Source organism: Plectrocnemia conspersa, unplaced genomic scaffold (assembly GCF_051122295.1).
Source record: "Plectrocnemia conspersa isolate PC_06_02 unplaced genomic scaffold, ASM5112229v1 ptg000009l, whole genome shotgun sequence".
Classification (NCBI taxonomy): domain Eukaryota; kingdom Metazoa; phylum Arthropoda; class Insecta; order Trichoptera; family Polycentropodidae; genus Plectrocnemia; species Plectrocnemia conspersa.
This window is the reverse complement of record NW_028277173.1, coordinates 1,701,561-1,729,277: the sequence shown is the minus strand read 5'-3', so window position 1 is coordinate 1,729,277 and position 27,717 is coordinate 1,701,561. Positions and strand designations below refer to the sequence as shown.

Sequence of the window (27,717 nt, the reverse complement as noted above, 5' to 3'; positions counted from 1 at the left end):
GACCGGACAAAATAAAATATTCTTATTGAATTTATTTAATCACAAAAATTAAGCTTCTTGGCTATTATATATATAATTTATTTAGGGTATACCATGTACCCGTTCTAGATGTTGAGACCACTACCCAAAAAATAATATATTTCGCATTATCCTAGTAAATATTATTTAGTTAATTGATTATTATCGTAATTCACACAAAACCACTGGTATAGTCCGGGACAAGCAAGAAGGTGAAATGCGTCTGTATTAGTCACAGGGTGTATATCGAGTGTTTAACAGTTTTTTATTAATTTATTTTATATTATTTTTTACCTACTAATACTTAGAGAAAAGCGTTTAATAAATAATTGTAGATTATTGTTGTTTTTACAAAATCGTAAAATAAACTTAAAAATTAGAATATAAAAAAAGATATTTCGCTTTTCATTGAAAATTTAAATATTTCTGTTAATTTTTATTTATGTTATTTTTTAATTTAAATTCTTTTATTAATTGTGAATACATCTTCTTATCACTGATTTATTAAAACTATTTGGTTTGGTTACACTAACACGCTTCACCTTCTTGTTTGTCCCGAACTATACTTAGTATATTTTTAATTGCACATAATTTATTGTTGTTTTTTATTACTTTAATAAATGAAACACTAAATATATTTCTGTATGACATAACAATTACTTACATGATGTTTGGTTGTATTTGCCCATCGTATATTTCTCGAAGCAATTTTCCATATGAAGATATGATTTTGGATTATGTTTTTTGTTTTTCTTTCACCAATTTTTTTATATATAATAAAGGATTTTACTATAGGAAAACAGTATATATTTAATAAGTCACTCCTAGTGCACATTGTGACGATATTTAGTTTTTCCATGCAAATACTATAATATTTTTGTTTGTTCATTTATAGATTATTTCTCCCTTGTGTATTTTTTTATTGCTTGTGGAGGTCCTCTTCTGATAGACATAATTCTACTAGTTAAATATGATTTTTTGAAAAGTATATTATCAGCAAGTAATATAATCATATATTATTGGCCATTATATATATGATATTCTTCAGCATGAACAATGCATCGCAAAAATCTATCATACAACTAGAGGACTACTCTTGATTAAAATAAAACATTCAACCTTATTAATGCTCACGATATTATATACCTACAATAAGGCACAAGATAATAAATATATGATAATTGATTCATCAACGGATTCGGAATTTAATGCTCTCGAAATATATTATCCAAATATAGAATTTAATTTATTTAAAAAAAATACATATGTACATAAATGTAAGAACAATTTTTTATTTGCTTGAGAACCATGGATAACAGTTCACATGTCTAGGTTTTGACAGTAGACAAGTACTTGATGAGCGGCTGGCACAGACTCGTCGAAAAATTGCTTCCAAAATCCATCGACGGATTAACTAAGTTTTATAACGAATTTTAGTAATTAGGAATTACCAAATCTTTTCTCTGTAATATATAGATAAAAGTATCCCTGAGTAACTAATGAAATTATATACTGGTTTCGATGCCTGATGGCAAAGTGGTCGCAATTATCAAAATTGTCACTGTATGCAACAAGACAAAAAATAGTAAAAAAAAAAGATTTTTAAATTAACTTGTGGGGTTAACTTTTAAATTACCTGTAGAACATCCGACGTCGTGGAATTTAGTAGCAAGATTTTAAATTCATCTAAAGAGAACTGATAAAAGCTGCGATTTTTGATGAAGCATATTTGTTTCCATGACAAACAGTTCCGTTATTCAATTGTCAAATAAGAAAATAACTCATCAGTTTTATAAGGCTAGGTTCTATAGATAATTTTTTTTTAATATTCGTTTTTCACTACAGTTTTAGACAATGGTTTGCTTTTTGGAAATATTATTTTGGTTATAAGAGTTCTTGATAAGTCGTTAACCCTTGACATGTATTTTATTTTTACTTCTAAAAATAATGGTATGGGGTTGTGTTATACGAAATATATCATAGCACGAAAATGGTTAATAATCATTTTAAATGCTCTTCACAGTTTGATTGCTGCTTAAATCATATCATTAACTATTTCTTATAAAAATTGAATAAATAACTCGTACTAGTTCAACAAAATAAATCTTTTCCTAATATTGCAGGTTCAGTCTGAATTGGGTGACTACGACGCCCAAGAGATGGGCTCTAACTATTTGAAAGACTTCAAATTTGCACCCAACCAGACCGAGGCCTTAGAGGAGAAGGTCATGGAGTTGCATAAAACGCACAAGTTCGTATATCTCACTCTTTGCTACGTGATTCCGTCTTGAGCCTATTTTTCACGGTATGCTTCCATTAAGGGGTCAGACTCCGGCCGAAGCCGAGTTGAACTACTTGGAGAACGCCAAGAAGCTGGCAATGTACGGTGTGGACCTTCATCCCGCCAGAGACTCTGAAGGAGTGGACATAAAGCTCGGAGTTTGCTCTTCGGGGCTTTTCATCTATAGAGACAAGTGAGTGTTGTTTTAGCCTAAGAGGACTTAGTGGATGGCACGTCTTTTATCGCTTTTCATTTCAGACTGAGACTGAGTCGTTTTGCGTGGCCAAAAATATTAAAGATCAGCTACAAACGTCACAATTTCTACGTCAAGATCAGGCCCGGAGAATTCGAGCAATACGAGTCGACCGTCGGCTTCAAACTGGCCAACCATAGAGCCGCCAAGAAACTGTGGAAGGTCTGCGTGGAACACCACACATTCTTTAGGTACGTAACATCTAACGACTGTCGGAGTGAAGCGGCATCTTAACTGGTTTTTCGTTGTTCAGATTGATGACCCCCGAGCCGATGGGAAAGTCGACTCTGTTCCCGAGGTTGGGATCGAGGTTCCGCTATTCGGGACGCACCCACTACGAGAGCAAGCGGACTGCGATCCAACGGCCGGCGCCGCACTTCCAGAGGTCGCTGAGCGGACGTCACTTAACTTCGCGCAGTATGGACGGTGAGTCGGTCGACGGTGCTCAGCGTCCCTTTCTTAGTCGTCCATAACATTTTAGACTATTTTTCAGCTTTGGCAGGTAAAGATCCTTACGCGGACGAGGCGTCCAAGCGGCACACGATGTCCCATCCGCCCGATCGCATACCCGATCTGGAAGTGGTGAAACCCAAGAGTCCCGAGAAAAAGGACAAGCAGAAAGAAAAGGTGAGCGTCGAAGGCGCGCGAAAGGCTCCTCGCTAGATAACCGAAGAGCGTCGGTAGATTTCGTATTTTTTTGCGCGACCAAATCGTCTCACTCGAAAGACGTCGTTTTTAGATACGCTCGCTTTCAGGTGTGATATGTGACTTATACTAACGTACTTACCGATTCGAACTAACACCTGTTATGATGATAGCTTTTACGGAAGGCATCTGCGGGAACTAACAGCGTCTCGTCGACTAGCTCTCTGGAAGGGGAGTACGAGGCGCAACGCGATAACGCCAAGGTGGCCTTCCATGACTCGCTTCTTTTCTTTTTTTATTCGCTCTCTGTGTTTGTTTAGTTTTTGTTCGATTCGCTCGCCGTTTCGAGACTGGCGTGACGCTTTTTAATTACGCGATCGTATTTTTATGAGAAATCTCTCATTAAAATATGACCGTCGCATGATGCATTCATATATTATGTCATCGCTTCAGAGCGATGTCATCTTTAATTATGTTTATGATTAATGGTTACTCATAGGCGTGCTACAAAGCAACTATCAATTTGGTGGCCTTCCTATTCCTATCTCCAACTTTTTTCATCCTTAATTCTAGTTGAAATAATATATGATCTGATTTTTTGCAGACTCAAAATTTCCAGACTAGATTTTTTGCAAATACAGATTATTCCGGACAAACATTATTTTAAAAATTATTTAAACAAAAAAAATTACGTAGACATTTGAATTGTTCATTCCGAGTTCAATGTATAATTATAATAAAATAAAATTTCAACGTAAATAATTAAATATTTGAATTTTCAAAGTGAATTGAAATTTAAACCTTAGAACATTTTTTTTTATATTGTGACAAAAACGCAAAAACCGTTTGTTGGGAGTTTTGATTATTTTTTAAATATTTTTGACTACATGAGTATCAAAATAGACAAATATATAACATTTTTGGGGGCAGCCTTTATGAAAATGAATGCAAAATTTTGGATGCGATAAACAAATAAAAATCGTGTACACAGATTTAATGCGGGCGGGACAAAATATTGTTATCATAATCCCATTTTGTTTGGGTTATAGATGAGGGAATGTCTAATACCAAATAGTTGAACGGCAGTGAACCTGTGACTTGCGGGTTACAGGTTCCTCTATATTTATATTAATTTATTTACTTATTTCATGATTTTTTTATCATCGAAAAAAATATAGGTTAAATATGACTCGATATAATTAGGAAAAAATAATAAAAAAAATATATATTTAAAATCAAATTTGAACTATTTAAGTACAAACAGTATGTTGCAAATATTCAACATTATCAAAATTAGGAATTTATTAAGCCATATATAAATATCATTACTGTGTGTAGTTTGTTGTTACTTTGCAGCAATATGAAAGGGTTACTGATCCATCTGTGGACTTGTGATTGTATTTTTTTAATTTTACTGATTCATCCGCGGACATGTAGTTGCAATTTCGGACAATTTATGTATTTAAAATATGTTTTAAAAAATCTCTATTGCTAAAATAGTTGCATCTTTCCTAAAAAATGATAAAACTTCGAAGTAATAGAGGTTTGTAAAAAGCCATTTTAGTAATTTTCTGGTTATTTGTTTTGTTTTCTCATGTTTTAGGTATGTGAAACATGATAAACAAGGATTAAAAAAAATGTCTACCTGAACTATATTGTTGTTAATTTAAAAAATACAAAAGTCACAGAATACGTCTAGCGAAGTCAAGGGACAAACAGTAACAAAAAGTACGCTATAGGAGGGACTGCTGCAAACGCTATAGGGGGTTTATCTGTAATCAAAACTCCAAGAAGTAAAAAAAATATTCATTGGATTTAATTTTCGATTCAAATTGAAAATTCAAATAATTATTTTTTTACGTTGAAATTTTATTTTATTATAATTAAAAAAAATTGTTAAAAATAATCAGTGTCTACAAAAATCTTGTCTGGAATAATCACCGAACCATTTAAAGTATCCCCCTCCCGCAATAGTTGCATTTAAAAAATAATAAAAATCTTATAAGATTAAGTTAAAAACAAGGTTTAAAATATTTAGGACCTTTTCCATTCTATACAATATGAAATCGATAAATTCTAGTTTTTTTATGTTTTTATATAATTACATATATTTCTAAAGAAATTTATTTACATCTCAAACAATAAAATTCTACAGTTTTATACTGTTATTCATCCATATAAAAATATTAGAATTTTACATTCAGAAGTAATATAATTTAAAATTAGCATTCTTTTATTATCAAATCAATATAAGCATTCTTTTTAATTGATTTAGTTGATTGACTTTTATCTTTTTCTGACATATTTATTTTTATTATTAATGAGAATAACAATTAGTAGTTAAGTATGTGTGATCATATATTATTAATTAGTAAACGGTTGGATATAGATCACATTAATTTAATAATTGAAAACGAGAATCAGGTAGATTTCTGTGTGAAAGAATATTTTGTGTTTAAGTTATAAAACATTTTTAAATTTCAATTCACTTTGATTATTAACTGGACTCTCCGAAACTACATTTTATTAGAGTTAGTTTCGGTAGAGAATATTGTATATATGTATGCAAACTTTCATCAGCCAATTTAATCCTTTTTTCTTAAATTTTTAATCATAACATTGTTTCATTCAGAAAATTCATTCCACGATGCTTTGTGATAACTGTCAGGCATCCTTACTTTTAACTCACACTCACTTCTATCTGATTCTTGCAGACTAATTTTAACCCATATACAGCTGGACCATTAATTGTTATATGGCTTATGAGAATGTTCTGGCATTCAACGCTTGAGTGTTTTAACGTTCTTTATGCAAATGATCTATGCTGCATGCACAAGTTATTTTTATTTATATTTATAAAGTGATGGGTACCTATATTATTAGTTACGTTTACTGGAATAGCTCATATGTATGTGAAACTGGAGTGTTAGATCTTACCTTAGCTTTTTCCTTTTGTCCTTCATCAGAATGCTTAATATCACGAATGCGCTTGTCGAAGAAAATATTACCATGCAGTGTATGTATACGTGTGTGTGTGTCGTTTCAAGCATAAAGTGTCTTTTAGCTCGGTTTATTGTTGTTCGAGTCGATACTTTGTTGTACATTTTTGTCGCTTCACGCCGGCTTACCTGCAAGAATTTCTCTAAAGTATTCTTTGTACGTTTAGAAACCGACTGGAGGCGTTCAGGTATTACCAGCCGGTGGCAAGTTTGCCGCCAAAAAGAACAAAGAAAAGTCCAAGGAAGACAAGGAAAACCGTTCTGCGAACGAACAATTGTCAGAGGCTCCACTGTCGCCCAACGAAAACGGTAAGAAATTGATATAAAATTATGCTTATTGTATTGCAACCAAGAGTCTAATTTTTGTAACCGTAATCCAGGCACTGAGGTTGACGTGAACGAATCAGCGCTGAACACATCTAGCGAGACGGAGAAGACGCCCACGGCCAAAAAACACAAGGTAATAAGATTTTCGTAATCGTCATTTATCTCCGTCGTCGTATGTTATATGAATACCAAACAGTAGCATCTGCTTCGTTAGAACGATTAGAGTAAACAATTTACGTTAGGTTATGGGATAGGTGTTGCGCGGGTGGCCCAATTTTTGGGTCGCCAATTGAGCGTGTTATTATATCGTTGCGTAACGTAAGTCGACGACGTGCGCAGGTGAGTGCTGCCCGCTTTGTTCGTACGGTTTTTTTATTTACTTATTATTTATCGTTTGTGTATATATTTATGATATTTAGTTTGTTTTTTTTTATTTTTTCTTTCAACTCGTCGCACCGATTATCGCGCGCTATACGCAGACGGGAGGCTTCTTTTTCGGTTCTGGTCGCAAGGAGAAAACCCCCAAGGAGCCCAAAGAGCCCAAAGAGCCTAAAGAGCCTAAAGAGAAGAAACAGAAAGATGCCAAGTCTCCTTCGAAAATTGCCATTCTGGACGAATCCGGCGGACATGACTCATCCCATGAGAAGGCCGAATCGCCCGACAAGGCGCCTAGCCACACCAAGCCTTACGACTACGTCGAGTCGGACCCCAACCGGAGCCCCACCAGGCGCCCGTTCCTGCAGGGCGGCTTCAGCTACGACAAGGAGCCAAAGCGAGACGACCAACAGCAGGGCGACGAGCAGCAAAACGCGCATCTGCGAAAGGCCACCGGCCTAGCTTTCAACTACGCTCCGGGAGAAGAGAAGAAAGTCGCCGAGAGCGCCGAAAAGCGAAAGACTCAGACTGACGAGCCCAAAAACAAGCAGTCGGCTCAGACTCCCGGAATCGGCTATGTGGAGTCTGCCGCCCTCAAGGAACAAGTCAAACCAGAGCTGGCCCCCCAAGTCATCGCTCCGAAAAATCTGCAACCGCAGCTAGACAGTCTGGCGCTGCTCAACGCCGAAAGAGCGCAACACGAAGCCGCTCCGGTGTTCGTTCCCGTATTGGGCACTAAGGTCGGCAGGGAGGTCCAGATTATGGTCGTGACTGCCAAATACGATCCGAAAACTAAAAAGTTAGACTTGGCGAACGGCACAGTAAGACACAGTAGCGGCATTGTAGATTCGGTCAGCGGCCAAATAGATACCGATTACGGCGTCATCGATCCTAAGACGGGAACCATCGTCGTAGTAAATTCTGATACGAAGAAAAAAGAAGTCTTGCACGGTATCGTCGACGCGAAAACGGGTCACATCGTGTTGGCTCCCGGAGCAGTCGATCCTCGCAACGGAGCAGTGGACGACTCCCGCGGTCAGCAGTTTGTCGTTGCGGGTAAAAACGATCCCCTGTTAAAGATTGTCACCATAACCGCTAAACTCAACCCCAACACTAAACAGCTAAACGCCGCAGGAGGTAAAATGGACCACTCCTCAGGCCTGTTGGACACGGAGAGCGGTCAAATTGTGACCAAGTACGGGTCGATCGATCCCAACGACGGAAAGATCGTAACTGTGGATTACAAGAGCGGCAAGCGCGATGTCAAACAGGGACAATTGGATCGCAAAACTGGTCAAATTCTGCTCACATCTGACGTGGTAGATCCGCAGACGGGTAAAGTTGACAGCTCACTGGGACGGCTGTTTATTATCGCAGGCGAGAACGACCCCGTTGTCAACATTCTGTCTATTACCGGCAAAATGGATCCGACAACTAAAAAACCGGAGACTGCTTCCGCGATTGTCGACAGCTCTGTCGGCATCCAGCAGGCCTCCAATGGACTCATCCAGACCAAGTACGGTCTGATTGATCCCAACAGCGGCATCATTGTCGTGATGGACCCCGCGACTGGCAAGCAAGACGTCAAAAAGGCGGAAGTGGACCCGACGACTAAAGATATTATTATCACGACAGGAGTGGTCAATCCCAAAACTGGAAAGCGCGATCCTTCACTGGCTCAGCGATTGATAATTTGCGACGAAAGGGACGTGGTTGTGAAAATTGTCACAATCACTGCTCAGTTCGATCCGCGAACGAAGAGACTCGATTTGACAAAAGCGCGGAGCGTCGAAGAGACGCCTGGAGTCCAGCGCTCGACAAACGGTTTCATTGTCTCTAAATATGGACAGATCGACCCCAAGAGTGGTCAGATCCATTTCACCGATCACAAGACGGGTATGAAAGAGGTCAAACAGGCGCACGTTGATCCCGAGACTGGACATCTATTGCTGACCTCGAGTGTTCTCGATCCCAAGACCGGACAAAAGAATCCCACTTTGGGACAGCAGATCATGATCGCGAAAGAAAACCAATCTGTAGTCAAACTGTTCACCGTCACGGGAAGAGTCGATCCGAAGACTAAGCAGATAGATCAGTTAAACGGGCATGTCGAAGCCTCAGCTGCAATTTTAGATAACGACACTTCGACGATCTACTCGAAGTACGGAGTCATAGACGCAAAAACAGGTCGCATTGTAACCGTGGACCCGGCCACCGGAAAGACAGAAACGAAACAAGGTCAAGTGGACCCCAAGACTGGTAATATTATATTGTTGTCCGGCGCGATAGATCCGGCTACTGGAAAACCTGATCCTGACATGGGGCAGAAAACGATTGTGGGTGATGAGAATGATGTCATATTGCGTATAGTGACAATAACAGCGAGAATCGACCCCAAGACTAAGCACGTCGATCCGAACGGCATCACAGAAGAGATTACGGAGGCAGTTCAGAGAGCAAACGGTCACATCTTGACTAAATACGGCACAATCGAGCCGGACACCGAACACATCTCATTCGTCGATCCCAAGTCTGGAAAACACGAAACGAAGAAGTGTCACGCTGATCCGTATACGGGCGGCTTCGTCCAGAACGGCGCAGTGGATCCGAAGACCGGAAAGTACGATACTTCTCTCGTTCAGTACGCAATTATTGCCAATGAACATCAACCTGTGGTGCAGATTTATACAGCGACATCTAAAGTTGACCCAAAGTCGAAGCGCGCGGAAGCACCCACCAACGAGTTGGATTCCAGCGCTGTACTCGTTCCTGAGTCTGGTCGTATTGTCTGCAGTCACGGAACGATTGATTTGGAAAAAGCGGAAATTACTTTTGCAGATCCGAAGACTGGAAAGCCGGTCTCGAAGAAAGGCAAGTTGGAGAACGGCGTCTTGACGTTCGAGTATGGATCGATCGACACCAAGACGGGAAAGGAGGACGGTAGCGTCAACCAGATCATAAAGGTGGATCTCGACAGAGTTTTCGATCCATCGTCGAGTAAAACGCCAACGAGTCCCGTCGTCAAATCTAAACCACCCACTAGCGTTCCAGTTTCTAGTCCTACGGTGCCAACCTCGCCGTCGAAGCGCTCCCCTGACAGATCGCAGATTCCCGTGCTCGCTAGCGCTTCTCCCAAGAGCGAAGAGCCACCTCATGCTACGACCGTCGCCGAGCCGCTCAAGTCTAAAATCGTCAAAATTATGATCATAATTACGAGACTCGATCCTAAAACCAAGAAACCGGACTTCGCCCACTCCGAAGTAGAACACTGCACTGGAGTTCTAGATCCCAATACGGGTCTGATTGAAACAAAATACGGAGCGATCGATCCTAAGTCAGGCGAAATCACCACCAATTCGGCTAGTGGCCAGAAGATTGTCAAGCGGGGTACGATTGAACCCAAGACGGGTCAGATTATTGTGGAATCGGGCATCGTCGATCCCGAGACGGGAAAGGTTGATCCAGATCTAGGTCACGTTTATAGCATGGCGGCTCAGGACGACCCAATTGTTAAGATCACGGCCATAACGGCTAAGATAGATCCTAAATCGAGCAAGTTCGATATTGACAACGGTCAAGTAGAATACTCAAAGGGAGTCGTCGACGCCCAGTCCGGCCACATATCCACCAAATACGGTCTCATCGATCCGACCAACGGAATCATATTTATACCTGACTTGGCGTCAAAGAAGCAAGACACTAAACCCGTGCACGTGGACGAGATTACGGGACAAGTTTTGATCACGGGCGTCGTGGATCCTAAGACCGGAAAGACGGATCCAAATTTAGGCCAGCTCGTGTCGATAGGGACCGCGATCGATCCCATCGTCGAGGTGACGTCTATTGTCGGCAAATTCGACTCTAAGAAGGGGACCATCGATTCGAAGCATTGTCAAGTGGAGCACTCCACCGGCCAGCTAAATCACGAGACTAATAAGATCGACACTAAGTATGGCCAGATCGATCTCCTCAAGGGAACGATCACATACCTGGACCGCAAGACTGGCAAGTTTGAAACGAAAGAAGCCAAAGTGGATCCGATCACTGGGCAGATACTCATCAAGGGAGGACAAATTAACCCTAAGACGGGCAAACCTGATAAGGACATCGGAAGGTTAATGTCTGTTACGATCAACCAGAGTTCAGTCGATCCAGCGACAAGCAAGCCCCCAGCCGTCGACGTTAAAAACATAAAAGTAGATCCAAAGACTAACCAGATTTGGATTCCCGACTCCAAGGACGCGTCAGGAAAGATGATATATTCCACGGGAGTGATAGACTCCAAAACTGGTTACGTTATCACCATTTATGGATATTTTGATGCTGAGACTGGACAAGTGGAGAAGCTCTCTGGAGTCGATTCGGCGTTCACCAAAATTGACCCTCTCACCGGACAAGTCTACTCGCTGACCGGCAAGTCTGATGACGATACACCTTTGTATTCGTCATCTCAGATCGACCCGGCCACTGGTGAGATCTTCACTAAAGTCGGTAAGATCGATCCCAAGACCGGCAGATTGATAATAATTCGCGTCTTCGTATTGACACAGAAGGACGACACAGGAAACATCAAAGAAATTGACTTGAAAGAGTGCACGATTGACGAATCCACCGGTCGCATTCATAATGTGAGGTCTAAGGTGGTGTACGTGTACCAGATGGTGGATCCGGTCACGGGAGAGATCATCGAAGTGGACCCCGATGACCCGAGACTGATGGGCGCGAGGACGACGGTAACGCAGACCGTGTCCTTATCGGGCAAGATCGACCCGATCACCAAGCGCATTATGACTGAATACGGAGATATCGACCCTGACACGGGCGACATCGAGCCGAGCACGGCCGTGCGAGACCCCGTCACGGGCCAGATGATCCTCCACTACTCTCAGATCGACCCCTCGCATTTCACCGACAAGAGCTGCAACTACAGCATCGAAAAGGAGACCCAAGACATTCCTGCGACGTTTGATATCCAGAAGATAAACACGACCAAATTTTCCACTTTCGGAAAGGACGAAACCGGCGACGAGGGTAAGACGTACATCACCGAACACGTGAAGACCACTAGCGCAGTGACTCCTTCATCGAAGATCCCAGTCTCCAAGGCGAAGGGCAAAGCCGTAAACGTATCGACACCGGTCGTCGTCAAGACCACCACCAAGCAGGTCCTGACCAAAAACGAAGACGGCGTCACGCACAACGTCGAAGAAGAGGTGGAGAATTTGGGCACAGGCGAGGTCACCTTCTCCACACAGACAAACAAGGTTCGTACGCGTTCACCCTTTTTTCTTTTCGCCTTTAAGTCGTTTTCTTTCTCTGCATGAAGTATTGTTTGTGTGCTTTTTTCGTAATTTCGATTTCAACCCAAGGCGGAAAGCTCGGACCCCCAACTGGACGTGACCGGCAAGTCACCCTACGTGACGGCCCGCGCCGTCACAACGCGCACGGCCACCACGCACGAAGATCTCGGCACCAACGCCAAGACGCAGCAGCTGGAGGAGAAAACTGTCGCACACTCGTTGACGTCCTCGGCCACGCGCCAGGAGCAGCGGGTCGTCACTCAGGAAGTAAAGACGACCGTTTTGACCGGTGATCAGGTGTGTTTGCTCGTTTTTTTTTTGTTTGTCGTATTTTTTTTCGTACGTAACTACTATAATGCTCGCGTAGTTTGGCCGAAGAGGCTCCGTGGGATCGGCGAGCAGCGGGGACTCGGGCACCCCTATAGACTTTGACGACGACGAGGGTCAATACGAGAATTACGCCGCCCGGTTTAAGGTGAGAGATTAGGAAGCAGCGAGTCCGTCGGTACGTATCGAGCATGCGTAAAGAGTGTCGCGTTTCTTCTTAATTCTAATGCCAAAATATACGAGATTCGGACGGACTGTTAATTCGCACACTTTTCAGGATGCGGACGGAATTGTCAAAACGGAGAGTGTTGTGTACCAGGCCCAGGCGCACGGTACAGGGGAGCCGCCGTTTTCGACGCTGCTCACATCTGGCACCGGAACACCGGTAAGTTTCGTCATTAATTTAATTTAATTTGTCAGATATTAATAACAGTAAGCTTGATTTAATTTTAACGAACATGTATTTTAAATGCGATGGACGTTGTAAGAAGTAATTATATCCTCGTTAAAGAGGATGATTATTATCCAGCTCTCGTAATTGGCATTAGGTTCATTCACATCCATTTGTGAATGGAAAAGTATGTAAGAATTCTGCATGGATTCAGGGACGTAGATTTTGGGCACCTCGGTGGTTTGCTGTCAAGATCGATATCTTCGGTTTATATTTCATTTAATTTTGAGATTCTCCTGATTTTCATAGTTATAGAAAAATGCTCTAAGGTTGCCCTGATTCATAAAAATGGTGACAAGACAAGTAGAGTTGCTTTCAGCACCTGCAAAATTATTTGAAATTATGTTACATAAATACATTTTTAATCATTGCTTATCGAACAGCAACACGGTTTCCATTAATCTCGATCCACTGTCACTAACCTTATGGTTTTTTCTAACTTTTTTCGAGATCATTACACACTGGTTTACAAGTGGAAGTTACATGCATAGATTTTGAAAAGACGTTCGATAAAGTTAATCACGATTTACTTTTGAAAAAATGATCTAATTTCGGGTTTTCTGAAGGACTTATAAAGCTATTTTCAAATTACTTGACTAAAGGATATCAGTTTGTCAAATATGAAAACTCATTTTCAGAATGATGACCTCTAGTGGAACTTGGGGTCCATTGCTATTTCTATTGTTCATTAATAACATAGAAACAGCGATGAATCGTTAATAAATTTTATTTTATGCAGATGACTTGAAAATTTTCACGAGAGTGCAGTCGATTTCTGATTCCCTCGACCTGCAGGATGATCTCAATTCTTGATGGAAGTGGGCTTGCTATAACCGATCACCTTTCAGTGTAAAGAAATGTTACACAATTAAAATTTCGAGGTCCTCGATGCCGGTGGATATATTCTAGATAGGTTTCCTATACTTAGAATTTAGATGTGACTTTTGAAAAACATTGAAAATTCAGCCTGCATTTCATACACTAACGGCAGATTGATAAAGGTGCTAGGTTTTATCTTAAGAAATGCACACTATTTCACAAATATTATTTTGCGCACTTTTTATGATGCCCTAGTCCGCAGCACACTATATTACAGGGATTTGAGGCGTAATGAATTGCGGCTAGAAAAAGTACAGCGTAAATTCCAGCGGTATTTATACTTGAAGAAATATGGGTACTATCCATTCTTGTTTCTGTGCTTTAATTTTGGGAGCGCTGGGATATGTTTCGTTGTCAACTCGCAGAAGTGTTTATGTAATTGAAGCTTTTGGAAAATTCTCAGAAGCATAGTTCATAACCCATCAACTCCAAATGTGGGCTCCAAAAGGTAGTCATAGTTCTCGATCGCGTCCAGTGTTCTTGCCTGTAAAGTCTAGGACTGGAGCACTTGCCAACTCTTCTCTGGCAAAAACCGTCCAATTGCTCAATACTCTGCACCAAGATATTGACATTTTCTCATGCAAATATGGAGAGTTGGTTCAGTTTGTATGGGACAATGCACACATATTGTCTGTCCTTTTCTTTAGTAATATATTTTATGCGTTTGGCCATTGTGACTTATTGGGTTAATCTGTCAGGTCACAATGGTCTTAATTTTATTAAATAAATGATTGCATTTTTAGTGGTCGAAGCTCATGAGCGTTTTTTGTTTGTATACAGCTCGGAGAGAATCAATCTCAAGGCGAAATCGTGTCTTCCCAGACCATCAGCTCTAAGACGAGAACAGTAGAGACTATCACCGTAAGTTCCGAATCAAATCTTTTTTCAAATCTGGTCTTCTAATTCGGTTTCATTTACAGTATAAGACGGAACGCGACGGCGTGGTTGAGACCAGAGTAGAGCAGAAGATCACCATCCAGTCGGACGGAGATCCGATAGACCACGACAAAGCGCTCGCTGAAGCCATACAGGTAATGCTCGATTTCCCGTTTTGGGACCTTCAATCTCTTATTGATGCGTTTTAACACTTTCACAGGAAGCGACCGCCATGAACCCGGACATGACGGTGGAGAAGATAGAAATCCAGCAGCAAACTCAACAACAGTAGTCCGGGACGAATGAGGCAGCCATCGCTCGTGTTCACTGCAGACTAATATATAATTTAAACTATCTCTCGTAAATATTATATACAATGTTAGAAGATAAATTTATATTTTTTCGAAGAGGTCCCACGGGAGCGAAAGATTGTTTTATTATTACTCATATTGAAAGTATAACGACAGAGTCGGTTCGTTCTCCGGTAGATAGTAGTACAAAGGAGCGGGCGCGTCTTTGCCATCGTATATTATATTTTACGTAAATATATATATATATATTTAAAGCGTGCATAGTTTAACACTGTTGTTACAATTTTGTCGACGGGGATGCGTATCGACAGAGTGCTAAACTGATGGCTACGTTTCCATCGAAGGTTCAGTAACGACGAGGCGTTATTTTTAAACAAAAAATGTTATCGCCACTCTCGAACCTTCGCCGGAAACGTAGGGATCGGTTCTGCACCGTCGACGTGCACATTTAAACGACGTAAACTGTGACCGACGGCGTTATTGTTGTTTTAATTGTACTTTTTTTTTACATTTTTGTTGCGCTCTATAGTTTTATTTTTGGCTTGCGACAATCGATATAATTTCGGGGTTAAGACGGAGGCGCTTGCTTGTATTTTAAGTGGTGTTCGTCGGGGGTCGCTCTATTCCGTCGTCGAGCACAGCTATCCGCATTATTCCAAATTTTTCTCTATTCGTTTCTCGATCGAACGACGGCAACTTCTCCTATTCGCACTCTACGCCTAGGAATTTTATTTATCTTTAAGGACACGCAACTTTATTATTATTATATTCAAAAGTATATAATAAAAAATAAATATATAATATATTTCTTATTTTTGTGCATTTTTTTATATTTGTATCGAATGTTGTTTTTATATTTACAATTGACACGTATTATTGCTGAATTAAAGTTGATTATTTGATTTATTGTGTTTTCTTCACTCTTCCGCAAAAAAAATAGATACAGCGTTGTATCGACATTTATCACTCTTGATCTAATATATACATCCTAAAAATAACTAAAAACTAAAGGACATTATTGTTTGACACCGTTGATCTTTTGGAAACGGTTTCTAGGTATCTTTTCGAAGAACAGTAGTCCCGCAGCTCTTTCCACGCTGTCCACTGGAACCTGCAACACGTGACATTCGTTTATTGTTCGGAATGGAAAATAATATGATTGATTAAAAAGCGCAGCCGCTTACCCGAAATGAGGTTAGTGGAGTGTCGTCGGGAGTTGGTTGATTCGGCATACAATAGCATTCTAGGTCAACTGCTCCGTTCGAGGTTTCGGCGACGACTACTTTATAAAAGTGAGTGGGAACCGCTACCGAGTTTGCACCTAAAACTTGATACTTGACGTATGACTTTCCATCGGCTTCTTTTCTGTGGGAAAATCAAACGAGACTAAAGATATATAGAAGATACGACAACATTGTTTCGAAACATACAAAACTTATATTGCATATCTTCTTTGTGTATAATTTTACCGCACGCTAGAAAGAGGAGAGATTATTCCTTTCATTTATTCGATTGTTAAAGGAATGCTGCTCGGGGATTCACCGAGACGTCCTACACAGGAAACTTAATTTGTTTCTCAATATTTTCAGTGTTAAAAATGAGTTAATAATATATTGTACAAAGCTTTTCTTGTTTTTAAACCTTGAGCCACTTTTCTGCCTTCAGAGCAATATGCTTTTGTATATTCATTAGTTCTAAACTAAATGAACGCTTTTTTACATCGTTTTTACTTAGTCTAATAAAGGTCGGATTTTAAATAGCTTGTTTGTGGTTCTAATGGAATTATCGGTAAAGCGTAATGTTCAAAGTAATAAAGAAACGGATCTCAAGAAAATTCTGAAGAAGGAATTATAGGAATATTGACAAAAACTATATTTTTTAATTAATTTTCTGTATTTGATGAACATATGTATTTATTTTTTGAAAATTAATTTTATTCGACGCTCTTATGTTGTCTTTCATTAATTAGTCTAAAAGTTTTTTTTCGATTGATATTAAAAAGCAAGAGTTGACAATCTATTCTCACTTTGACTATTTCTAATGAATGTCTGTTCTTTTCATTGTAGAAAATGTTCTTTCTACATAAGCACTCGTCGCCGATATACTTACGTTAAAATATATTTTAGTTCATTTTTAATAATCACATTATTAATGCAATTTATAGATTTAAATGGAATTCTTGTGACGAATATATATAATCAGTTCACTTTTCAATCTCATAAAATTAAAAAAGTTCCATACGAATGCTGAAGTGATATAAAAAGTGGTTCTGGAAAATTCTTTTCGTATTCCTTAAAAGTCAAGATTAAAAGTGCCATAAATTTTAAATTATCAATAACTTCAAAACGATGGTAGTATTCGTGGAAATTGTATTTATACGAATATTTATAAGGAAAGGTTTTTGCAATAATAGATGCGTATTTAACAGATGATTTTAGCTTAGGCCCATTGTTGCAATAATTAAATTCAAAACCGTATTTTGTATATTAATTATGGTATCTCAACTTTTTATAACCAAAACTGAGACTTATCTGAGGTAAAGATAAGATTATATTGTACAGTAGTTTCATTTTTTATTTATTTATATAAAACACCTTTTTCAGTATGTTTTCTAAATAGGACGTCTTTGAATTGACCGAGCAAAAGTGCATATCCTCTTTAATTTTGAATCGTACCTCGGAAGGTAGAGTGGCCCCGTGCAGCAGTACACGTTCGCGTAAGAGTTGGTCAACTTTCTCACATACTTTTCGAGCCTGTTCCAAGAGTGTCGATTGAACCCGACGCCTACCTGCGAAGGAAACATTAATACTGGTTATGAATATATCAGCTTTCTAGTGGGTGGATGCTTACCTGGGGCGCAATGTTGGTGAGTAAAAACGTCTGTTCGACGTGGCGCTGAGAGATCCGGTGGTTTCCGGCCGCCGCCATATGCCCTCGGTCGAATCCCGATTTTTTATAGTCGTCGTTAGAGGCTCTGAAGTACTCGTGAACGCTGGTGTCTGGCGCAAAGTCGCACTTGGATCGGTCGATTGTCTCGTTAAACTTTACTGTCTCGCGGGTCATGTGCTCAAATACCCAGTGCGGGACACGGTTCCTTCGGTCATAGGACAGGACGTGGTCGTCGAAGGATCTCACGTTGTCCAGGCCGGGAAAGCCGTACTTCATGATCTGCGACACCTGCGGAAAAAGGACGTGAGTACGCGCGAGTGGAGATCGAGGGCTGCAGCGAAGGACTCACCCGACCGGGACCCGGAACGATCGCTTCACCTGAACGAGGGACCGGTACCGCCGCCGAGACTTGCAACGCTGAGAGTGCGTTCGACAAAGAGAACTTCGGCGAGGCGGACTCCATCACTCGCTCTAGGACTACCGCCGTCTCGCCCCCGAAAGCGTCACGCAGCGAAGAGACGACGCGGCTCCGCTCCGAGAGTGAGCCCGCCGCGAAGGCGGCGAGCAAAGCGGCGCACCCGCCTACCTTCTTCATGTCTCACCAGAGAGGTTACGTCGCTTTGACAGTCGATCAGCTGTTCGCTGCCAGGATTGCCAACGTGATACTAAATAGGGAAGCATATTTTTCACACCAAGAAATGGGTTCGGTGGTTATTGCGCACAACGAAAATTCTGATCATAGATAGTCAATATATACGAATGTGTATATTTAAGAATACGTAAATATATATAAAAAGAGAATGTCTGTATATAAATATAACAGATGTTATTATTTTTTAATTTAAAAATATTTTACAATTATATTAGTAATTTACATTGGTATAATGCACTTTAATTTACAATAAATACACATTTTTAAAATTAAATAGAGAAAAATAATAAACAGTTGGAATTAAAAGTAAAATATATTTGACAATCAAACAATCACCTATGTTCAGAATTTTCATATGCGCAATAACACGGTCACCAAAGTAATGCACACTATATTTTTCTTTGCTAGAGGCGTAGCGTGAGGGGGACAGAGGTGGGTATATACCCTCAGGCGCAAGCTTAGGGAGGCGTCAAAATATGGTTGCCAACAGGCCCGGCTCAAATATACTTTATTTCATGTTACGGCGTAAATTTTACGATATTCTAACAGAGATAATTCGTAATTTTTAAATTTTAATACCCCAAGCAGGGCATTTATCTTTGGCGTTTATTGAAGCATGTTTCGATAAGTTCTTGCTTTTCTAAAATTCATTGTAGGATCTTGCAACCGTTTCTGGATTCTGAACATTATTTTGCCAAATTAATTGAACATTAAAAGATAAAAGTTGGCCAGTCAGTGATCGTTTCTTTAATATTTCGATTACATTGGAATTCATAGTATTTCATTAAATGCAAATGCCCCCACCTATCCCACCTCCAAAATAAGTCCTCGTAGAAGACTTGATGCAGACAGCACTGCCAACCTAGTGCAAGTGACGTTTTGGTGTGAATGTTAGCGGTACAAAGGAAACGGTACGTAAGCATGGCGATCGCGAGGCGCCTGCTGTCCGCCCTCGCCAGGCAGAAGGCGTCGGTCGAGATCAACTTCCGGCAATACCCGGCCGATGAGCTGACGAACGTGACGCCCAAGATCCTGGCTCACCTGAACCGCAACTTGCACCTGCAGAAGCGGCACCCGCTATCGCTCGTGCGGCAGGCCATCGTGGACCACTTCCATCGCTCGTACGTGAACGTCAAGGGCAGCCCATCGTTCAGCGTGTACGACCGGCTGAGCCCCGTGGTGACGCCTGCCCAAAACTTCGACTCGCTGTTGGTGCCGCCCGACCACCCCAGCCGCTCCAAGTCCGACTGCTACTACGTGAACCGCGACGTTCTGCTGAGGGCGCACACCACGGCGCACCAGAGCGACCTCATTCGCGCTGGTCTCGACAACTTCATCGTCGTTGGGGAGGTCTACCGGCGCGACGCCATTGACAGCACGCACTTCCCCGTCTTTCACCAGGTCTTTTACCTACTTTTTTTTACATAATCACCAAGTCCACTTGTACACTATTCCACTAAGATTCGGCACTTAGTGGAATCCACATAGAGTGGGGAATCTTACTAGATGCTGATCAACGAGAGCCTTGTGTAAAATAATAAATTAAAATAAATGAGCCTGTAATATAAGCTTGTTTCGTTTTGGTGATCATTGTGGAAACGATAAATTAATCTTCTTTCCATAGTCACTGCTGTAGTAACTGTGATAATTTTTTTATATTTTGATTATTGTCGCTTTTATTTCATCGGGTGAATTTGTTTTTGGGAGAAATGACGATGTTAACTGATGTTCTTTAGCAGATTTTACCGCAAATTATTTTTTCTGTTACAATGAGTTCTTAACGCCTTTTGTCCCCCCAAGTACCCAAATTTTCAGTCCAGATGTGAATAGAGGAAATGTAATTTTAAAATCATGTTACAGCACAATATCTTGAATTTTTTCAACATATCTTTAACAATATACTTGCAGTTTGATTTTTTTATTTCCAAGAAATCTGAAATATAAATAAAGAAATAAGTCGCTCGAAGATTTTACTGATCGTTGACAGAAGACTGATTGGTCGGTAGCTTGAAGCTAGCGTAGGGTCCTTACCTACATTTGGGACTGAAAATACCTTTGCAGATATCCAAGAAACGGGGAAGTATCCAGTGTTTAGACAAGCATTAGAAAGTTTTGCTAGAAAAATTTGCGCTTTTTGAGGCAAATGTCTTACTTTCCAGAATTAGCTACTATCCAGATTTCATAAGGTTTAATCAGGAATTCCTTAGAAGGAATCTCTTCAAAAATGTCTTGTGCGCGAAACTTCAATGACATGTAACACACAACGATTCGTATCGGCGTGTTTCATATTTTTTTTATTGTATTGAAATATATGTCAACTCTCTTTGCAGCTGGATGCGGTGAGATCTCAGACGAGAGAGCAGCTGTTTCCCGATCAACCCGACTTGGACGTATTTGAGAGAACCTACAGACCCGAACCCTATCAACCGAAAATGTATTCCGCGTCCGACGAGCAAATACTAGCACGCGCCTCCTGCATCGAAGCCGACAAGCAGCCGTGCCACACTCTGGAAGCCGTCAAAGTGATGGAGTATCAGCTGAAGCATGCGCTCGTCGGGATGATCAAGCACCTGTTCGGAGAGAACATCGACTACCGGTGGGTGGAAGCATACTTCCCGTTTACTAAGCCTTCGTGGGAGCTTGAGGTGTTCTACAACGACGAGTGGCTGGAGGTACTAGGCTGTGGCATTGTGCGCAACGAGATCATGCTGCATGCTGGCTCCACCAACGCCATTGCGTACGCGTTCGGCCTAGGCCTCGAGAGGATAGCGATGGCGCTGTACAACATCCCGGACATCAGACTTTTCTGGAGCCGAGACTCGGGTTTTCTGAGTCAGTTCGAGGAAATCGAGCCCGGAAAGATAATTAAATATCGGCCCGTGTCCGTTTACCCCCAGTGCAGCAACGACATCTCCTTTTATCTATCAGATAAGACCAAGATAGAAGATTATTCAGATAACGATTTTTATGATCTAGTAAGGGAGATAGGCGGCGATATCATTGAACAGGTAAAAGCCATTTCGGGCAGACCCATTAACTCTTTTTGTTGATTTTTTCAAAAACTTGATATAAGAGACCCAAAATAAGTTTGTTTTTATAAATGAAAATAATTTTTTGATACATTAGAAATGCAGTAAAGTAGAAACGTAATGGTAGACCGCACACTAAAGTGGGACCCTCTTTTTTGTGTACACCTAACAAAATATTCTGAATTAGCTAGTGCATACATTTACTATTTTGTACCAAATAATTTATTTAGTATTTTATGTCGGAACTATACTCAATTTGTGTTAACACAGTCAGTACGAGAGCTATTCATTTCATCATTATTCATAATTTAGAAAGAGATGCCAAGTTTGGGTTTACGCCCTAACTATTACCTCTAAAGCACCCAATACGGATATACATTCGATATACTTATCATTACTCCGGTTTATTTTTTGAAAACATTTGTAAAATTTTTTTTTTTTCTATAAATGGGTTCACAAAATAAAACGGTGTAATGATAAGTATATCGAACGTATATTCGTGTTGTGTGCTTCAGAGCTAATAGCAAGGGTGTTTACCCAAATTTGTCATATCTTTCTATATTATGAATAGTGATGAAATGGATAGTTCTCGAACTGACTGTGTTAACGCAAACAGCATAGAACAATCTTTTCATTATATATATTACAGTGAATGTGTATTTTTCAGTGAAGCTATGTTTTCACTAATAAAGTCTAAATACATTTTCACTAGAAGATATATATTTCTACTAGCGAAAATATAATTTAACTGATAGGCAATAGTGAAATTATATGCTGCTCTAAAATGTCTATGAAACTCAATTTGACAGTTGCGAAACGTTCATTTGCTGTCAAACCCAAACCTAACCTAATGAAATTTCTAAAACTAATTATAGTATAGTTAAGTCTAAAATACAAACTAAGCCAACTCATATCTCCCAGGGAATAATAAGCAATAGAAGTACAGACAGACGTCGGATCTCGCATATTGCTCTATAGTGAAAATATAGTTTCACCAAAAAATACGAATTCACTGTAACATTTACACATTGCATGTAAATAAATAATGATAAGTATGTAAATGTGTATATTACTACATATGGAAAACTTGAAATCATATAATTTTACTAGCACACGCCAGATAAATTACATTTTCACTGCTAAAAATATATATATCTACTGGTGAAAATGTATTCCAATATGACATTTCCGTGCTATATTCAGAGTGTTTTTTTTACTTTATTTGAGGGATAACCTGAAAATTTCTGGTTTAGAATCAGGGATGTCTTTTCCAGGGAGGGGGGCAAAAGTTGGCTAGTCAGTAGTCGTTTTTTTTTTTAATATTTCGATTTCATTAAAATTCATAGTAATTTTCTGACCAAATTCAAAGAGGGGGAATGTTCATCCTTCCCCTCCCCCCAATGACATCTTTCAAATTGAGTTTGAACAACAGTTTATAACAGCATACAATTTCACTAGTGCTTATCAATTGAATTATATTTTTGCTGGTAGAAATATCCATCAACCGATGAAAACGTTTTCGGATATAGTCTCATCAGTGAAAATATGACTTCACTTGTTATAAACTTTCACTGCAATATACTCAAAATTTTGCAGTAGTGAGACATAAATTTACATTTGACTGCTTTACAGGTGAAGCACTTCGACACCTTTGTGCATCCCAAGAGCGGAAAGACAAGCATGTCTTACAAGATATTCTACAGGCACATGGAGAGGACGCTGACAAAGCAGGAAGTGAACAAAGTGCACGAAAAGATCTGCAAATCTGCCGAAAAAACATTGAAAGTCATAATCAGATAGAATGGATGTTAACTTAATTTTTTTTAACATCCTATCTAGAATATTAGAGAGCGTGTTTTGTTATTTTTATTAGTTTAAGATTGTTATGTTGCGTTGGCTTTTTTGTTTCCCTGACGACCGCGCTATGGATCAAACGAGTCCGTAGCGATGGTGAACGCCGACGATCTGCAAGATCTGAAGCGTCAACTTAAAGACGCTTTAGCCGCCGACGAACGATACCAACTAGTCAACCGAGTTAAGTGCGATGCAGTCACGACTGCAAAATCATACGAAGAGTTTAGGTAATTAGAGAAAAACGAACGGGCGCATCTATATAACTACTTTATTATGAAAAAATACATTTGAAACTTAAACGTTTAACAAACTGCCCCCGATAATATACACTGTATTATAGAGACCGAGTAGCCGCCGCACACCTGACGGCGCTGGATAAATCTGACAAGAAAAAAGTGGATACAAAATGGAATACCGCCTTCCAAAATTAATAATGCCTATACTGTGAATAAAAATTGTAAAAAAGATAAAGTATTTTCATTGTACAGTGGAATGTGGAATTAAGTATCGATCAAATAAGGACTATCTAACGCTCCCAGCCCGGCAGCCACTCCCCCTTCATCCACGTGAGAGAGCTTAGTTCTTAGCATGTGGCCCACTTGCGTGTTGCTGAATATTTCAGTGGGGGTCCTGCGATAAACGTAACGGAAATTAAGAACAAACTTTTAACTTTCGGTACGCTGAGGATTCTCACCCGATGATGACTCCAAATATTCCCAATTCAGATACGAGATCGGCCACAGCGGGAAGACCGGTCTGGCCCGGTCTCACAATGTAGCCGCGACAGATCGGCGGAGAGATGCGCTCCATCAGGATGTAGGCGCTCCTTTCTTCAGAGCGGCCCATTCTCTCCAAGGTGGTCTTGATGTCGCTTCCGTATATGTTGTTTCCGCCGCCTTCTCGCTGAGGTTTCATCACATACCTGCAAGGAAATACATACATTAGCAACTCGCGTCTTCTCAACTCATTGTTAATCTGCAAATAAGCAATTATTTAACTTATACTCCTATTGCAAATCATTAAATTCATTCTACGCCGATAAGATTACATCGACTCTAGAATTACACTAACATATTGCATACCTGACATTGTTCCTAAAAATGCAGCCGTTGCGGCGGGGCCTATTTGCGAAAATTAGAACCTAAACTTATTCTTTAAACTGTCATAACTTTTTAATTATTTAACGTTTTAACGTCAAATTTAAAATAGTTATGTAATGATTGTTTTTTATATTCGCAATGGTAAAATCAGTAAATATCAAACTATAGAGCGTGTATCAATAAAAAATAAATAATTTATGTTAAGAATCACCAAATACACTTGCTTCTTTTTTTATGCGGTAGATACGTTCCACAGGAAAACGCATAAAAAAAATCGCACAAAAAAAGACTAGACACGTATAAAAATAAAGGAAACGTTCCATATTTTATTTTTATTGTCTTTTGATATTTTCGATCAATCTGAACCGAAAATTAAAAAAAATGTTATTTTTCTAGAACGAAAACCGGAACCGAACTGATATATATTTTTTAATTGAACTGAACGAAAACTGAAATGAAAAAATAACAGTTTAAAGCTCTGGGAAATACCATCTAGTAATACGTCATCCGAAAAATATTTAACGCTGTGGGAGTAAACTCAAATAATACGTAAGAATTCATCAGAGTGTAAAAATGGTGTAAAACTAGTATAATAATTGAAACAATATTAGCAAGTTCTGCCACCACTAATAATGGTGACGTTTGTTCAGTTTGAATTTATTATTGTATTTATTACCTACTGTCGAAGATTAAAACTACACTCAATGTTATATATTTTTTGTTACGTAGTTTTGTACAACGAATGATGCGGATTACGTGTCGCCTGCGACCACGCAAGGAATTTAATTGACACAGTTTCTGCGCGCGAAAGTGTTAAAATAGTTTAAAATTTTATTATTATTACAAAATAAAATTATTTACTTTATTTTGTTATAATTTACCTTTCAGCGTTTTCAATCGCCATCTTTGCCGCTTCGTCACCAAACTCGTCCAAGTCGAGCGAGTAGAGTCCTGTGAATATCTCGCGAACCTTTTCCGCTTTAGTAGTGTCTTTGATAAAACGCTCTAAAACGTTTGGCCGCGCCAACGATTGCTGGACTTTCTTGGTACCGGCTAAGTGGTATTGAATGGACGGACTTTTGATGGCTCTGAAAAAAAAAACCATGAGGTTGTAAATACGGTCAGCGGCGACGGTCGACGCATCACTCACGTGGATCTCTCCATCAGCAGCCTGGCGTCCCATTCTTTGCGGGTGGGGTAGTGCCCTGGTTCATAGCCTGCGCGAAAATATACGACTGCTACTGGACTGTTTTCGCTGTCGAGAGAAAAAAGAAATGTTTCAAGAGGTGTATTTTTAGAAGTAAATTTAGTGCGCTTACATTATCAGCCTTTTTTTGTCATCGAGTCGTCCTTCGTTCCCGATTTGAGTGAGAGTCTTTCTGATCACTTTGACGTCGGGCCTCTTGTTGTAGATTTCGAACTCGTGGAACCGCTGATCGCAGATGTTGTAGGTGGTGTCCTCGACGACGAACAGGACGACGGCATCCGCGGCGCCGAACAAGTCCCACGCGTCGGTGAGACCCTCGCAGAGTCCGCTCAGGGCCTCGTTGGGCGGAAGCTGAACAAACGTGACGATAGAGCGCGCGCTAGTTGGGAACTATCGACAGAGTCGGACTTACGTTTTCGATCTTGTCCGAGTGACCCAGCTGGTGCAAAACGAAGCTGAAAAACGATCGAAAAGAGTCAGGAGGGCGGCGGAGCGGGGGAAAAATACAATTCTACTTAGCGCATGCTAGTCCGAATATAAAGTTGGGATCTAAATTTTGACACGGCACCCGACGAGGCGGTTCGCCCGAGCTATGCGCTTCGAGTTTTGGGCAACTGTACCTATGCTGAGGTGCAACGACCGTGGAGATTCCCCCGAAACTGGATGCGACAGTGTTAATTTCCACTTGCTTTATCGAGTCGTTAGGATGTTGGCCGAGAAGGTAATCCGATCTCAACAGGCCCACGCTCGTCGGCTGGAAAATGCAATATTTTTTTACGATCGCGAGCGAAGCGAACCGAATCTTGCGCTACTCGGCGAACCGATCATCGAGGCGTCGAGAGCGAAATTTCAATGTCGTCCCAACTCTATACGGACGCTTCGCTCGCGAGAGGTCACGCGCGGAGACGGGAAACGAGACGAATCGGCGACTTTTAGAGCGGCGGTCGGCGGACGATTGGGAGGTCGCGACGCGCAATAAAAGTCGCAAGATAGTTGTGATTGTGATCTACCTCTGAATGGCTCTGGAAACGGGACCGAGGTGACCGAACCCGGAGGCTATGCTGTTTATTTCCACTTGTTTCCAACAGCAATAGGGCGAGTGGCTCTTACACTTCTTCGCGTTGGGACACTTTGTTTCCAGCATTATGTCGGAACGAAGCATCCCCAGCGACGTCGGCTGGAAGACATGGGTTTTGAGGCGAATGAGAAGCGCGCGTCTATCGGGAGGGAGTGCGGGAGGGCGAAAGCGGCGTTAGTATGCGACCCGCAGCACCGTTTCAAGCGATATTTCAAAACGCGTCAAGGCTGAGAGATGGCGAGTTAGAGAAAGCGACCCGAAACTGAATCATGTCTGAAAGTAAGGGGCCGACAGACGGCGGATCCGCGAGCGGACGTACCTGGGCGACGCCCTCCGCGGACACCGTCTCCCAGATGCGGAACAGCTCGGCCGTGAACGAGTCCACCAGCAGCGTGGAGGCCAGCGACTCCCGGAGGAACTCCGCGTCGTGCGCCACACGATGCGTCAGCTCGTTCAGGATAGGCTGCATCTCGACGGCCTTGCGGAACTCGGAGCGGGGGAACGACGACGGAGTCAGCGCGAACGGGGCGAACTGCAAAACAAGACAAAATGGTAACAAAAAAAAACACAAAACAGACGAGCGTCGAAAAATCTCACGTGAAGCGCGTCGGGATCGTAGTTGGCCTTGCTCCTCATGCCGACGCCGTGCATGAGCGCCCAATCCTTGGCCTTGCACACCACCGCAGCCAGCTCTGCATCGGGGAGGGGCACGGGAACGCAGCTCTCTAGCCGGGGGACGTCCATTTCTAATCTAATCTCGACGGTCACGCGCGCTTAGTGCCAATCTTTATCGCACGCGATAAATATCTTAATAAAAAAAACTACAATACCATCAAGTTATTGCTACAAACGTCAAATTTGCCTAT

At 40.8% G+C, this 27,717-nt stretch overlaps 4 protein-coding genes across 7 annotated transcripts in view; 3 read left to right on the top strand and 1 right to left on the bottom strand.

Annotated features, from left to right (window-relative positions):
• Positions 1 to 15,944, top strand: part of cora (erythrocyte membrane protein band 4.1 like coracle) — an 18,723-nt gene extending 2,779 nt beyond the window's left edge. Inside the window, exons 5-19 of one of the 3 annotated variants that reach the window (XM_088192805.1) lie at positions 2,142 to 2,269; positions 2,340 to 2,492; positions 2,558 to 2,743; positions 2,806 to 2,978; positions 3,046 to 3,179; positions 3,371 to 3,460; positions 6,364 to 6,505; positions 6,577 to 6,656; positions 7,003 to 12,162; positions 12,268 to 12,495; positions 12,566 to 12,673; positions 12,803 to 12,910; positions 14,636 to 14,716; positions 14,776 to 14,886; positions 14,952 to 15,944. In XM_088192805.1, coding sequence (XP_088048931.1) covers positions 2,142 to 2,269; positions 2,340 to 2,492; positions 2,558 to 2,743; positions 2,806 to 2,978; positions 3,046 to 3,179; positions 3,371 to 3,460; positions 6,364 to 6,505; positions 6,577 to 6,656; positions 7,003 to 12,162; positions 12,268 to 12,495; positions 12,566 to 12,673; positions 12,803 to 12,910; positions 14,636 to 14,716; positions 14,776 to 14,886; positions 14,952 to 15,023 — 6,954 coding nt within the window. In that variant the 3' untranslated portion in view covers positions 15,024 to 15,944. The remainder of the gene's footprint in view (positions 1 to 2,141; positions 2,270 to 2,339; positions 2,493 to 2,557; positions 2,744 to 2,805; positions 2,979 to 3,045; positions 3,180 to 3,370; positions 3,461 to 6,363; positions 6,506 to 6,576; positions 6,657 to 7,002; positions 12,163 to 12,267; positions 12,496 to 12,565; positions 12,674 to 12,802; positions 12,911 to 14,635; positions 14,717 to 14,775; positions 14,887 to 14,951) is intronic. The other 2 variants (XM_088192806.1, XM_088192807.1) reach the window with 2 other exon arrangements.
• LOC148231498 (glutathione synthetase-like) lies at positions 15,919 to 27,717 on the bottom strand. Its single transcript, XM_088193598.1, has 15 exons — positions 27,449 to 27,717; positions 27,171 to 27,383; positions 26,394 to 26,527; positions 26,186 to 26,228; positions 25,886 to 26,124; positions 25,717 to 25,821; positions 25,448 to 25,654; positions 24,161 to 24,388; positions 23,970 to 24,096; positions 19,709 to 19,993; positions 18,281 to 18,520; positions 17,893 to 18,219; positions 17,718 to 17,830; positions 16,227 to 16,407; positions 15,919 to 16,153 (listed from the first exon to the last, which is right to left on the bottom strand). Exons 1-15 carry the CDS (start codon positions 27,593 to 27,595, stop codon positions 16,058 to 16,060), a joined length of 2,685 nt encoding a protein of 894 aa, XP_088049724.1. The 5' UTR covers positions 27,596 to 27,717; the 3' UTR covers positions 15,919 to 16,057.
• Positions 19,453 to 23,708, top strand: PheRS-m (Phenylalanyl-tRNA synthetase, mitochondrial). Of its 2 annotated transcripts, none has more exons than XM_088192866.1 (3): positions 19,453 to 19,984; positions 20,914 to 21,591; positions 23,245 to 23,708. In XM_088192866.1, exons 1-3 carry the CDS (start codon positions 19,472 to 19,474, stop codon positions 23,410 to 23,412), a joined length of 1,359 nt encoding a protein of 452 aa, XP_088048992.1. In that variant the 5' UTR covers positions 19,453 to 19,471; the 3' UTR covers positions 23,413 to 23,708. The 2 variants fall into 2 exon arrangements, 1 of the variants encoding a protein (XP_088048992.1); XR_015810765.1 differs by having other exon boundaries at positions 19,465 to 19,984; positions 20,914 to 22,141; positions 22,234 to 23,708.
• On the top strand, positions 23,558 to 24,065 carry LOC148231499 (dynein axonemal assembly factor 19). Its single transcript, XM_088192895.1, has 2 exons — positions 23,558 to 23,693; positions 23,807 to 24,065. The coding sequence occupies exons 1-2, from the start codon at positions 23,560 to 23,562 to the stop codon at positions 23,895 to 23,897; spliced, it is 225 nt and encodes a 74-aa protein (XP_088049021.1). The 5' UTR covers positions 23,558 to 23,559; the 3' UTR covers positions 23,898 to 24,065.

Excerpts from the sequence above, each read along its gene's own strand:
- PheRS-m (XM_088192866.1), top strand. The coding sequence starts at position 19,472 with ATGTTAGCGGTACAAAGGAAACGGTACGTAAGCATGGCGATCGCGAGG. Across the intron at positions 19,985-20,913 it reads ACTTCCCCGTCTTTCACCAG|CTGGATGCGGTGAGATCTCA; the intron begins GTCTTTTACCTA and ends CTCTCTTTGCAG. Across the intron at positions 21,592-23,244 it reads GCGGCGATATCATTGAACAG|GTGAAGCACTTCGACACCTT; the intron begins GTAAAAGCCATT and ends ACTGCTTTACAG.
- LOC148231499 (XM_088192895.1), top strand. The coding sequence starts at position 23,560 with ATGGTGAACGCCGACGATCTGCAAGATCTGAAGCGTCAACTTAAAGAC. Across the intron at positions 23,694-23,806 it reads AAATCATACGAAGAGTTTAG|AGACCGAGTAGCCGCCGCAC; the intron begins GTAATTAGAGAA and ends ACTGTATTATAG.
- LOC148231498 (XM_088193598.1), bottom strand. The coding sequence starts at position 27,595 with ATGGACGTCCCCCGGCTAGAGAGCTGCGTTCCCGTGCCCCTCCCCGAT. Across the intron at positions 18,220-18,280 it reads TCGTTCCGGGTCCCGGTCGG|GTGTCGCAGATCATGAAGTA; the intron begins GTGAGTCCTTCG and ends CTTTTTCCGCAG. Across the intron at positions 16,408-17,717 it reads GGGCCACTCTACCTTCCGAG|AAAAGAAGCCGATGGAAAGT; the intron begins GTACGATTCAAA and ends ATTTTCCCACAG.